The 14,453-nt window shown below is 40.8% G+C and overlaps 1 protein-coding gene across 2 annotated transcripts in view; it reads left to right on the forward strand.

Moving 5' to 3' along the window:
• The window catches only part of TRAF3 (TNF receptor associated factor 3), a 233,393-nt gene that overhangs the window by 160,039 nt on the left and 58,901 nt on the right, over positions 1-14,453 (forward strand). For both annotated transcript variants that reach the window (XM_029597994.1, XM_029597993.1), the window contains exons 5-6: positions 2,467-2,634; positions 8,844-8,924. In XM_029597994.1, coding sequence (XP_029453854.1) covers positions 2,467-2,634; positions 8,844-8,924 — 249 coding nt within the window. The remainder of the gene's footprint in view (positions 1-2,466; positions 2,635-8,843; positions 8,925-14,453) is intronic.

Here is a 14,453-nt window from a genome sequence, read left to right on the forward strand (position 1 = left end):
CATCTCTTGCAGGGCTTCTTTTTTAGGTGTCACTTGTATCATCAGCAAATCACCTGTTACATTTATACCATTGATGTTTGTCTTTCTGATCTTCCAGAGCTTCTGAGATTAAACATTCACTATATAAATTGAATAAAAGTGTGAACAGCATACAGCCAATCATTTGCATTTACTGTATTTTCTCATAGCACCTGTTGCTTCACAAACAATAACACAACTTCATGCCCTGCAACTGCAAGACATTTATATACAATGAAGAGAAGCCAAAGTAAACTTTAAAACAGGCATTTCCTATCTAGCTTGACTTAAGCCTGGCAGCAGCCTTCCTCCTATCTATTGTAGCCTTTTACAATGTCTAACCTTGGCAGCAGATTTCTACAACTATTACTTAACATTTCTGTAGCACTACAAGACACATGGAGCGCTGTACAGAGATGTAAAAAAGAAACTGTTCCTGCATCTTTGACCTTTCAATCTAGTTGAGTCACACAGAGAAGACAATTTCTAGTAATTTCTATAGTATTATAGTAAAACATGTTTAATGTGAGATGGTCAAGATCAGGAAGGGTCAGGGTCTTTGGCTTTAAAAGCACTCTCAAAGAGGTGGTCTTTAAGTAGGACTTCCTCAGTTTGCTTATCAGGATATCTCCCATGGAGGTGGTAGCCCTTGACTTATCGGGGTCAGGTTTGGTCAGGCAGCTACCCCTTCCTGCAGCCTTCTGCCTCTGAAGTCTGTTTGCTAGGGAGATTCTGTTTTCCATGTATAAACTCTTCATTTGGTTCAGCTGGATCCAGTAACCACTGTTCTCTCCCTGCTGTCAGTTCCTGCCTTCAGACTGGCTCTAGGTTATAGCTTTCCAGAACTAGAACTAGACGAGAGAACATTCCAAGAATTTGATGACCAGATTTCTGACACCTTCCAATGTAATACTGGCATGCCACAGGGATCATCTCTATCGACTACACTATTCAACATCTACATGCCACTGCTATTACTGGTGTCAGTAGCATGGGATCTGCTTAGTGTTTTGGGTACTGGCCAGCTTGGATTGGCCACTGTTGGAAACAGGATGCTTGTCACATAAAACAACTACAACTCCTGCAAAATGCACAAGACAAATGCGATCATATCACTCCTACACTGGCTACCAATACAATTTAGAATACAATATAAAACATTAACGATCATATTCAGTAACATTAACAATAATAACAATGACCTGCTTGGAGTATCACTTAAACAACACAAACCACAACGAATTCTGAGATCACAAAATAAAGGTCTCCTCTCTATCCCAACATTACAAACCTCCCACTTGTCGCAAACAAGAGATAAAGCGCTATCTATAGCTATGGAACTCTATGCCAGAAGAACTACAACAGACAAAAAGAAATTCAAACAAGACCTGAAAATTTGGCTGTTCCAAAATGCTTATAGTACAAAATAACCAGTTTGTTTTGTTAAGAGATTATGTAATCAATCTGCCTGAGATCTCAAACCGATATTATATAAATAACAACCCCCTTCAGAATGACCCCCATGAAAAAAAAAAATCTGATAGTTTGCAAAGTCTTTACCATCCCCTTCATTCCTAATCCTAATATCCCCTGTTGAAATATGTAAACCGTTGTGATGGCATTACCGAATGACAGTATATAAAACTAAAAATTAAATAAATAAATAGTCCGAGTACTACACCTCTACGAATAATCAATACGTGTTGTTCCCCTTTGTCTAGTCACCTATAATTGTGAATGATATTGCTGTTATGATATTGCTGTAATCAAGTTTGTGCTTCGTGGTATATACCTTAATTAGTGAATATCAACACTGTAAACTGGGGTGACCTAGTGATTTTCACATGGAATGATGGTTTATAAAACCTCTAAAAAAAAAAAAAAATAAACTACCAGTTCCAAAGCCTCCTGTCTGTCAAACTTTCACAATTGTTATTTAGAGCTAATCTGTCTTTGTTCTCACAGTGCCTTCTACAGCTTTAGCTGACCAACTTCTCACTATCCTAGGGCTGTCTTTGCGTGAGGTGCCCACCTCATTGCATTATGTCTTAATCCACTTGTTTTAATTTCCATTTTCTTTGCATTTCCTGCTGTTGATCTGATAGTAGCTGTTTGATTTCTATATAAATTTATGATTATATTGCTTGTTTTACATTACTTTTATAAAGTTGGATGGAGCAGGAGGAAAACAAGTAAATCTTAACACTGTTTTCTGTAGTTTGACATGCTTCAGAGTCATGATTGTTAAAAGTTTTTGTCTTTATTAATAAACAGTCTTACATAAAAAATATTAAAAAAAAAAATGTAAAAAATCTGTGTTAAGATTAAATATTTAGTTTAAAAAAAATAAGAATTGTGAAGCTCACAAAAATGTTTGTTAGTAATCTTTGAATAACATGAGAATGATAAGATAAAGGAAGACTGAATCCTGTAGATTATTTCTTTTAGGTTCATTTAAAAAGTGACTGCCAGTTTGAAGAGCTCACATGTCCTCGTTCAGACTGCAAAGAAAAAGTTTTGAGAAAAGACTTGTCTGACCACATTGAAAAGTCCTGTAAATATCGAGAAACGACATGTAAATACTGCAAGAGTCACGTTCCAATTATTGAACTACAGGTATACTTTCTTCATGTTTTACTAAAATCAGATCTGGGGCTTTAGAGCACTCTAAAACATTATCGGCCCAATTTTAAAAGGGCTATGCATGTAAAAACTGGGAGTTACGCATGTGACCGGGACTTGCACATGCCATGTGCATTTTAGAACAAGCCTGTCCACGCATATAACCCCTGTTATGCGCAGAAGTGCCGGGCCCTGCAAAAGGGATGGGGAGGGCTAGGACAGCGCCAATTTGGACTGTTCGGATGACTTGCCAGCCGGCTGACGGGTGCAGCATTCTTCAACTCTGGGCATGAAGTAAGCTGAAAAACAAAAAAAAAAGGGATAGCTAGGATAGATTTATTGGTCGGGGTGGAGAGGGGAAAAGGTAGGAAGAGTAGGTTTAGGGATAGGAAAGTTCCCTTCTAATCCGCTCCTTAATTGGAGCGGACTGGGATGGAACTGGGGACCAGCCGATCATGTCACCGCACGTACGTGGCCATTGGATTTTATAATATGCATGTGCTGGCAAACGCATGTTATAAAATCGGCGCATCCATGTGCACATGCCAGGAACCGCGCACACAGGTCTTAAAATTGACCCCCATGGCTTCTGCTTTTTCTGTTTATTGTCTTCCAGGTTAATTTTTGGGAGCTAGCTACTATAAGTTGTCTGACACAGTGCAAGGGAACTCTATAACATGCTGTAGAGTAGGGCTGGGAAAGTTAGAGCAATGTTTCCCAACCTTTTCAAGCCCAAGGCACACCTATGTTAACAAACAAGTTGTGTGGCATACCAGCATCCACGGAGCTGGCAGTGCAGACATGGAGAATATTCAAATGGCCAAAAGATGAGCTAGGAAAGCATTGAAAGCCCCACCGGTCTTTTTCAAAATTTTTAAAACCAAGGGAGAACCCATGAACTTATCACAGTGGACCATCTCCTTATAAAGAAATGCAACAGAAGGGAGAATTCATTGTGTTGCAGACCGCTGGCTCTGTTATTCATCTTCAGTGTTGTTTGTGACTGCCAGCTCTCCCAGGACAAGCAGGATGGTAATCCTCACATTTGGGTGATATCACTGGATGGAGCCCTATCACAGAAAACTTTTCTGTCAAAGTTTCTAGAACTTTTGACTGGCACACTGAGCATGCCCAGCATGCCATGATCCCTGCAGCCACAGGGGTCTCACTTCAGTCTCTTTTTTTTTCCGCGCTGCAGTTTACTTCGCAGTTAGGAGCTCTGTGAGAATTTCTCACACAATTTTCCTCACAGAAAAAAATTAATATTTTACTTCAAAAAACATTCCCTCATAGGGGTCTCCCATCGGGATAGTGTTTTTCCATCGTTCGGTAAGTTCACTATTCCCGGTCGATTCCTGCTCCCACCTTTTTTGGTGTCCGCAGGCCATCAACCGTTTTTGGGCCTCAACATTTACCATTATGGCAGCAGGTTTCCGAAAATGTCTGGAGTGCCCCCAAACCATGTCGATTACCGACCCACATGATGTCTGTATGCTGTGCCTCAGCTCATCACACGATGTGTCTAACTGCCCAAGTTGTGCCCAGATGACTCCGAAGGGTAGGCGGGCTCGCTTCGACAAGATGGAGACTCTGTTCAAAATCAAGTTGACTCCATTGACGTCCACCCAATCGTCACTGGTAGGACCATCGAAAAAGTTAGTCATAAAACCTTGCCGGGAGCACCAGGGCAGCGGTGACCCTCCATCACTGACTCCGTCTAAGGCATCCACATCATCTACCTCGGTGCTAGGGAAAGACCAGACCAGACAACGACACGAGTCAACTCCCAGTGCTAGCACCAACCCCGCATCAGCTTCAATTGCTATCGAGCCACTTGCAAAGAAGACACGGGTAAAGGAGCCTCTAACACCCTCTCCTCCCGAAAAACCAAGGCGATCCTCACTGATATCGGTGCCTGGTACTGAGCCCCACAAGTCCCTGTGGAGGTGCCAGTAGCACCTAGCCTGCCACCCCCTGTAGCTGCGATATCTACAACAGCTTTCAGGGAGGAACTGGACGGTTTCATCTGCCAGGCAGTGCTTGATGCTCTCCGAGACCTACAGCCATCTATGCCGGCCCCCATACCGACACCGGAGCCATTGATATTTGCACCGTTGCTAACCAGGCTAATTACACTCATCAGTGCCCTTCCAATACAACCCAGGCTACCGATGCCAAAGCAACCTACAAAGCCTCTGAAATCCCCAATTCCCATTCTGGGGTCCTCAGACGACGAAGGCACGGATTCCAGTCCTCTGTCACCGATGCTGGTCCATCAGGGCTCTCGGGACCGAGAGCCCCTCGTTTTCCATCAATGCCTCTGGTGCCACCGAAACCCACATTGGTGCCACCGCATCTTCCATCGAGGCCTTCAAAGGACCCATCTGTGCCAATCCATCCTCCCATAACAATCTTCTTCCCTCCTTCAGGATCTCAACAAGAGACCTTTTCTGATACATGGGAAGATGTTGACACCGACACATCCATGGAGGATATCTTATCAGAACCATCTCCTCCAGAAGAAAGGAGAAAATCTCCCCCAGAGGATCTCTCCTTTGCCAATTTTATTAGGGAGATGTCAGAGAATTCCCTTTGAACTTATTACAGAGGAGGACACACGCCACAGAACATTAGAGGTTCTCCAATTTGTGGATGCACCAAAAGAAGTGATGGCTATACCAGTACACAAAGTGCTAGTAGATCTGCAACATCATCTCTGGGAGCATCCTTGTGCTGTTCAGCCTGTGAATAAGAGGACAGATGCAATTTATCTTGTCCATCATATTCCTGGTTTCCAAAAACCACAACTGCCCCATCAGTCGGTGGTAGTTGAATCTGCACAAAAGAAGGCCAGAAGACTGTGACCACACTCTTCAACACCTCCTGGCAAGGACCAAAAATTCCTTGACATCTTAGGTCGAAGATGTTTCAAGGTTCTATGCTAGTGTCACGCATAGCTGCATACCAACTTTACATGACACAGTATCAAAGAAATCTCTGGAAGCAGGTTCAGGGAATAGCCGACTCTTCCCCAACAGCAACAAGAAAGTCTCAACTCCATACTACATAAAGGCCTTGAGGCAGGCAAACATGAGGTTCATGCTCCTTTGAAACAGTTTCTCGCATGCAGGCGACAGGAATCAGCGCCTCGCATGCAGGCGACGGGAATCAGCGCCTGCATGCGCTGACTTGAGACCTGAAGTCCAAGACAAACTCACCGATTTGCCATGTAGCTGTGAAAACCTATTCGGCAACAAGATGCAGTGGCTCAATTAAAAGACCATAATGAGACCCTGCGGCAATTCTCTACAGTGATAACAGAGACCCCTTCTTCTGCAAGAAGATCCACTAGAAGGGACCCTAGAAAACAATTTTATCGCCCACGCAGATACTCCCCACCTGCATCTTGCGTGAGGCCAACTAGACAGTCTCAGAAAATACATCCTCGACGGGCCAAGACATCCAGGCCTCAGCCACCACCACAAACAGGCCGGGCCTCTGGATTTTGAAACATATCCATAGAACAGCAGTCGCTCCATAAAACCAAAATCAGATTTGCCAGTAGGAGGTCGAATTCGCCACTTCATCACCAACTGGCTCAACATAACCACAGACCAATGGGTTATATCTATCATAACCCACGGATACCATCTAAACTTCCTCATGGTACCCCCGGACTTACCACCCAACCCTCTGTGGATGCAAGAAGATCACACAGGTCTTCTAGAGTCAGAACTGTCTACCCCTCTAGGCGCCAGGGCCATGGAACCTGTCCCTCGAGCACAGCAGGGCAGAGGGTTCTACCCCCGCTACTTTCTCATTCCAAAGAAATCAGGCAGCCTCTGCCCCATCTTAGACCTCTGCAATCTCAACAAATTTCTACGAAAAGAAAAATCCAAGATGGTGTCCTTGGGCACCATGCTTCCCCTTCTGCAAAAAGGAGATTGGCTCTGTTCTCTGGATCTTCAAGATGCTTACGCTCACATTCCAATATCCCCACATCAAAACTTTCAGTACCGGGTCCTGCCTTTCGGACTTGCCTTGGCACCCCGTGTATTTACAAAGTGCCTAGCAGTGGCGGCGGCCCATCTACGCAAGAAAAGTATACACGTCTTTCCTTATCTGGACGACTGGCTCATCAAGAGCCAATCCAAGCAAGGAGCTCTTGACGCTATCAAACTCACTATCAATCTCCTACACTCTCTGGGATTTCTCATCAACTATCAAAAATCTCACCTGACTCCAAAGATGGCGGCGTAGGCAGACGTGTAAACGCTGAGCTCCGATACCGCAAATTTTCTTCTGCTAAGATGCCTGCAAAACGGAAGGGCAAGCTCCGTATCTATCCCTCGGATTCAGAGCTAACAGCCACATTTTCACATTTTTGTGAAATAAATGTATATCTTTTATTATAGCCACTTCTCTCCCACCTCCCAAATTTTGAAACGCCCTTCGTGGGTTCTCTTTTCCTGTGGTATTCACACTTATACGCACCAGTGCAGTGGTTCTTGACCCCGTCCGTGGGACATACCTAGCTAGTTGGGGTTTCAGGATAGCCATAATGAATATGCACGAGATAGATTTATATGTAGTGCCTCCATTCTATGAAAATCTGTCTGATACATAGTCATTGTGGATATTCTGGAAATCCAACTGGCTAGGTATGGCCCAGCAGTTGACTAGGTTCGGAGTTACTCTACCAGTGTGATGATCTGTTGATGATCGGCACTGCATTACCCAGGTTTAATTAGCTTCACAATAGTTGAGTGGTGGCTAATTTAAGAAGTACTTAAAAAAAAAAAAACTTTTAAACTTAATTTTTTTCTCTTGAATTAAATAAAATCTGAACAATAAGGGGGATCTTAATGATCAACCATAAACAGAATTATCTAAAAAAGACTGTTGGTATTGCCATGTGAATTTGGAAAGCAATAACCACAAGTCACAGTGTTCTGTGCCAGTGATGTTGCCAGAGGTGTGGAGAGCAGCAGAGAGGAAGGAGTTCCTACTGCTCTGATGGGGTGGGGGAAACTGCAGGTATTGGAAGGGGAGGGAAGGTAAGGAAAAGGAATGGGGAAGAGGGTGTGGGAAGCTGAGAGGAATGAGTGCATGAGAGGTAATTAATCCAATTTGATTATCATTTTATTAAAATGTCATAGTTCTTACAGAGCCTCCTTACCAGTAATAATAACCTTTTAATATTAACTTCCTGCTTGACAATCATTCTCTCAGAAGTTTGGTCTTGCATGCTCTTTCTTCTTTGTCACAGAAACTAATTACATCCCTTTTGTGTTTGCTTGCTGTTGGTGCTAGGATCAGCACAATTTTTAGATGTTTGGACATGTGCTTCAAACTGCTGAAGAACCTTCATGAATAAGCAGCAGTGCAGATCTTAATTTATCTGCTTGCATTCACCCTTGCTAGTCTTGCAGCCAAACTAGATTTGATCTCTTATTGGTAGTATCTCTGTTTATAAGACATAAATCAACATACATTATACCTTTTCAGAATCCTACAGAGTTTAAATAATGAATTTATAATTTACAGAGTATGCTAGGTAATTACAATCGTAGTAATCAATTGTGAGTTTTTTAACAAAGTGTTGAGAAATACAGAATAGCGTGGTCACACTAATTTTAGCTACTGTTCACCTTCCCCCTTCAATCAGAATTAGCTTCTCCCTTTGATTTGAAGTACAGTCTATTGACTGGTAGTCCCTGATTTCTCTTCCTTATAGCTGACTTATAAGGGTCTGAATAATTCTAGGGACTTCAGTTTCCTTTTTTACAGCGGTAATATCTCCTACTGTGCTTGGAATAAGGAACAGGACAAATATTAATATGTGAAAAGACGAACCACAGTTTTTTGTTTTTAAAGCTTTTCAGTTTTACAAAAATGGTAGTCATGTTTTAATGTTTTAAGCCAAAAGTGGCATGCTAATGTATTTTTATGTCATCACCAGAAAATGTTGGCTTGGTAATATATGGTAATGTTATATTATTGCCACATATCACCACCTGATATCTGGCATATAACAGAGCCATATATCATTCTTGGTATATGGCAGTTTTATATCAGGTGTATATTAGCAGTTTGACCAAACTTGAGTCTTGAGATTTCTTAGATGGTGGTATTAAATTAACTAAAATAGTAATATAATAATAATTTAATGAAGGGGTATTTTTTTTTCTCTTTCTGTGTAGAAACATGAAGAAATGGAGTGTCCATCCGTTGTAGTTTCATGCCCTCATAACTGTAGTGTTAAAAGCCTTTTGAGAAGCGAGGTAAGATGTTACAAAGCTGACAAGGTTGGATATTAGCAGATGAGACTGGCTGTCCTTGGCCCTGGTGACTTTAACATCTTCGTTATGGATGGCCTTTCTAAGGGTGTGGCAAGGAGCCTTCATGCTGTTTAAAGGGGAAGAATCATTCCCATAGGAGTGAATTTTCAAAGGAGTTATATGTGATATATTGTAGCAATTTTCAAAATCCTATTTACACTTGTAAAACCTTTTGAAAATTCAGTTCTGTGGAGTGAATTTTCAAAGGCGTTATAGTAAATTTTTGAAAGCCCATTTACGTGCATAAAACCTTTTGAAAATGATCTCCATATGGTAAAATGTGTTCCTTTCCTAGTATACGTTGCAAAGAGCAATGGTGTTGCTTTATACTGGCCTAGTGTGTTGTGTATTTTTTTTGTTTGTTTAACTTTCCTTTTGCTTGTAAGCATTGCTCTACTGGTGCTAAGCCGTATCCCAGGATACACCATTCTCAGTGATGTCAGCATGCTGCTTCATCAGTAGTGTTCATCACATAGATTTGCTGGTGTTAGAAATTGTATGCAAGCACTTCACTTTTTTAATCATGGCATTTCACAGTGAGTTTGGGAGAAGTGAAATCATTTTTTAGTGGCTGCATCTACTTCAGATAGGGATCATTTTTCAAAATAATAATAAAGCCTCATAATCTGTAGACAAGGCCAGTAAGTGCACAGAGCACAGTACTGACTCCTTGTTTGTACCCAGAAGCCATTGCATCAGGAAATGCAAAGAAACTAAAGTAGTGAGTGACAGGAAACCATTCTAAAAGCACCTTTACTGTACAGATATTAATAAATCAAAAATATAAAAAATGTTTTTAAAAAGATTGTATGCTCAGTGTGAAAATTGACTCCACTCTCCTTTAAAGTATAAGACTTCACCTACAACCATTCCTAGTACTGTGCTTTTACTAAATATATCATTTTTAATGGATACACTGCAATTTGAAATTAAGCTAGAAAATGGAAAATGAACAGGCATTAAAGAAAAGTATGCATTTTTTGCAGATTGTCAGGTCATCTACCACCAAGGTTTCCTTCTGCTTTCTTTGAGATCAGAAACCAAATCACTCAAGATAGTGTGCCAGTGCTGTAGTGCAGCTTTCTCCTGTGTACTAGAACCTTAACTTCCAAAGCATTAAAACAAATTCTGCAACTTTCTCCCATGGTTTGAACAGACATTTAATTTCATTATACTTTGTAAAAAGCTCTAAATTTCAAACTTGGGTACACACGAGCTGTAAGCACCCACGCATGGCGCATTTACCGTAAATGTATTTGTGGAGCTATTTCTGTATAGATTATCATATGTGGCCAGTGGAATACCTGGTGTTTGACACTGTGCTTTTCAAAACGTTTTGGTCTTTTTTTCTTTGTTTGTTTTTGGGCATGATCCTGAAAGAAGTTTGCATTCCGAGTAAATAAAGGAACCCTTCCTTTCAGAAGGGCAAAGGGGAATTGCCCATGTTCAAGATTCCTATTATGCTTTCCATGTACTCTTTGTTTTAGATATTAGAAGACCTAATGGTAGCACCATATAGCCTGCATGAAAATGAGTTGAAGCCCTGCTGAATCTGGCTGTCTAGTCAAACTATTGTGTTTTGTTTATTTTGGAAATTATTTTTCCATTTCCTAATAGTGATTGTGTGTTTGGCAGTAAGCTTTCTCGGGTAATCAACCATTGCTGGAGATTCTTGCATTTGGCTCAGAACATCTGACTAGAAGCACAGACTCTTAATCTCAGAATGCCCGTTGACATGTTTATTGTGGAAATAAGGCATTTTTTAATAAGTTAAAATTCTATTTGCTAAAATTTCAATTGACCGAGATTGCTTTTAAAGTTCACTTTCTCATGGTATCTCTAAACCTTAAGTTGGTGTGGGTGATGCCACGAGTCGCTCTCTCTCTGAAAAAGAGAGTACAGAGATCAAGCTAATTGACTGATAATTTTTTTATGCCTTATAATAGGAGAAGTCCCCAGAGAGAGATGGTGCAGTGACAACTGTGTCCTCCCAGCCAGAGATGCCCAGATGCACAAATTATGATTTGTTAAGAGCCTCCTACATGCACACACACAAATACTTTGCAGACAAGTAGAGCCTCATGTTAGGGATACCGTGACAATTTAATATGACTGGGGACCCGGAAAAGTCCTTCCACCATCATTATGTTTGAATTTGCATAATAATGTCAGAGGAAAGAATACAGCCTCCATTAGGTTCATTAAGTGTGTGTGTGAAAATATCATTGAAACCTAAGCAAATAGTTCTTGCAAGTCATAGAAAAGGATTGTATATAACCATGGCCTTCAGTTTCCTGTGGCAGATGTTTCAAGATTCTGCAGCAAACGTTCACAAATTCTGCGGCAAATTTTTCAAAATTCTGTGGCTCTTATGTGGATGTTTACACAATTTTACATAAAGATTCACATGTAAACTATACACAAATACAAAATTTCCTATGTACAGCAATCAAGTATTTTTCAAGCAAAGACATATTGGTTACAAACCTTTAACTGTGAAATGTCACATTTGGTTTGGATTGAAATACAATGCAGCCATCCTTTTTACATTTTTCTAAGTACATAAGCTTATGTATGTTGAAGCTGTGCACCGCATCAACAGAGTTCGTCATGCTGTTAATTGAAATGAATTCTAACTTTGCCAGCTGTGGGACAGGAGCAGCTGCAGACCTTGTCAACAGTTGTATGGTTGGTAGTTTATGCAGGTGCTCTGTATAAAGATGAATTTTTTCTAAAGTTCATCGCTCCGTCCAGGAATTACATTAATATTGTCTTGTGATTTGATTTAAAAAGAGATTTTTAAGGGATTGAACACAGACTGCTGGCTCTGTCTATTCAAACTTCACCCCCTCCTCTCCTATTCTGTTTAGAGGATCTGGATTAGGGAGCAGTGTTGCTTGGCTCTTGCCTGCTTGCATCTTCAGCCTCACCCCCTCCTCTCCTGCTCTGTTTAGAGGATCTGGATTAGGGAGCAGTGTTGCTTGGCTCTTGCCTTCTGCATCTTCAGCCTCACCCCCTCCTCTCCTGTTCTCTGCAAGTCTCTGGGAGGGAAAAGGCTGGAACATGAAGCAGAGAGATTAGTTGCAGGTGGATGATACAGAAAGCTGTTGAATGAGTCTTGCAGGTAGCTTCCTTCAGATTATTGAATTAGCATGAAGGAGCTTCAAGTTTGTTTACACAAATTGAGGCAACCAGCTAATTATATGGTTTCATCTGGGGGTTGCAGAATCACAGGAGTCTGGGGACACTGCGTAGAACCTAAGGGTCCTTCTTTTTCCAGAATGGAACCACCAGATAGACAGTTTAATTCTTTTCATTTATTAGAATATGGCCCTTGGGTATTGAAGCGGTTTTCTTCATTAGATGAAAAGTACCTTTCCTGTTACGCTTCTCAACAGTTATGACCTTTGTGCACTATTACTCTTGGAGCATAATTGAGACCAGCATTGACTGAAAGTTGCATCATAGTGCTTTGTATTCTCCTCCAGTGGAACTTCTCACCCATGCTGATCTCGGACGTGGAAAGCTGCAGCAGTTCCTGCAGAGTGCTGCTTCTGGGCTCCAGTGGAGGTGGGGAGGGAGACTGCCACAGCAGCCTTGGAAACTTGGAAGCAATGCTACCTTGAAACCTGATCAGACCCCACTGATGCTTCTGGTAGTGAAGAAAAACAAACGTACTGAGTGAGTGATCTCAGTGTCCCCAGGTTTTGCAAACAGAGGCCAGGGATTTTCTTCTGTTTTGAAGTTCTTTGCAATGCCTTTGTCCTTCTAATTTTTCATCTGTGTAAAAAGGGGAACATAGGAAAAGAGGACTGAACTGGGATAGGCAGTGGAGGAGGAGAGAGAGTGTGTGCTGCATGGAATTGGAGTGCTTTCTACACATCTCAAAACAAATTATTGGGGAGGAGGCAGGTATGGAGTATACCGGTCCAATCTTACCGATATATGACTATTTTTGGGCAGCAAGACGTCTTGTGGGTTAGGACTTGTGGATACATTTTCAAAGATGTAATTGGGAACTACGAAGGTAAAACATTTTTTTTATTTATTATTTACTTAAAAATACTTATATTTTGCTACCTCCATTAGATGTTCGGCGCGGATTACAAAGTAACAATCATAAAATAGATAAAAGTTAACATAGACAAATGACATAAAATATTATCAGACAGAAACCAAAAATGTTTTTACTACCTCTGTTTATGGTTATATTTCATCTTATGTTTATTTATATTTTTATTGGATTTTTTTTGTATGAAATGTTTGTAAACCGTTGTGATGGCTAGTCTAAATGACAGTATATAAAAACCTAATAAATAAAAAAAATAGGTTTTTTTTAGTTTGTAGCAATTGTTAAAAAGCAAAAAAAAAAAAGCTGGATCCCACACCTCAACCAAAAGCAACTTCATAAAATTCTGCCTTCAATGCTTTTCTAAAAATTTTAAAATCCTGCAACAACTTCCAAAGGGAGTTTATTCTACTCGCTAGGAGCAACAACAGAAAACACATGCCCTCTAGTTCTAGCCAACCTAAACTTCTTGACTGGTGGCAACTCTAACAATTGCGAATTCATGGATTGCAAAGAACGTGCTGGAATATAAGATCTTATAAGATCTCTTAGTACACATGATAAGAAATTATGAATACATTTATATACACAATAATTAGCAACCTAAATGTACCCCTCCACTTTATTGGAAGCCAGTGTAGGTCTCTTAAAACGGGGGTTATATGCAGGTAGAATGAATGAATCTGCTTATGGATTTTCATCCAGATAAAAGTTTGCACACAATTTTACAATGTATTATTTTAGCAGCAAGAAAAGAGATTCCCAGGGGCATAACTTGGTTGAGAAAGAAAACTGTATGTGTACATGAAAATTTAAAAAATCTAAAAACATGGTCAACACACATACATTACACTCATTTGAGACTATTGGAAGTACGTGTGAGCTTTTTATCCACATAATCACATGATCTTCACAAGTTCCACCCCCCCCCCTCCTCCCAGGGATGCCTGCACTCAGTTCGGGTAAACTTATGTGCAAACACAGCCTACTTGTGTTAGTGTACCGGAATATCAGATGGGTAGTTATGTAAAAGGCCATTTCTACACGTAAAACAGTGTTTTACCTACAGAAGTCCCTTTGAAAAGTACCCTCCCTGTGCCTTATTGAAAATTGACCTGATAATATGGGTAAAACAAATTATAACTTTTTTCTTAATCCAAGTAAATGGGAGTTACCATAATTTGCCAAGGAAAGTGAGTTATGCATTTGACCAGTTCTTTGCAAGTTCTTTCTCTTGGATCTGAGCCTCCTACATTACTTCTTGGTTAAAGCAGGACATCAGGTTCAGCTCCCTAGACCCAACTCTTGGTTCCCGTGTATAGGGTAGGCCATACATAAGTTCTCTGATAAACAAGAGAGTCTTAGAGCAGTGGTTCTCAACCTTTTTTTTGTTGGGTCACACC

Source organism: Rhinatrema bivittatum, chromosome 4 (genome assembly GCF_901001135.1).
Source record: "Rhinatrema bivittatum chromosome 4, aRhiBiv1.1, whole genome shotgun sequence".
NCBI lineage: Eukaryota > Metazoa > Chordata > Amphibia > Gymnophiona > Rhinatrematidae > Rhinatrema > Rhinatrema bivittatum.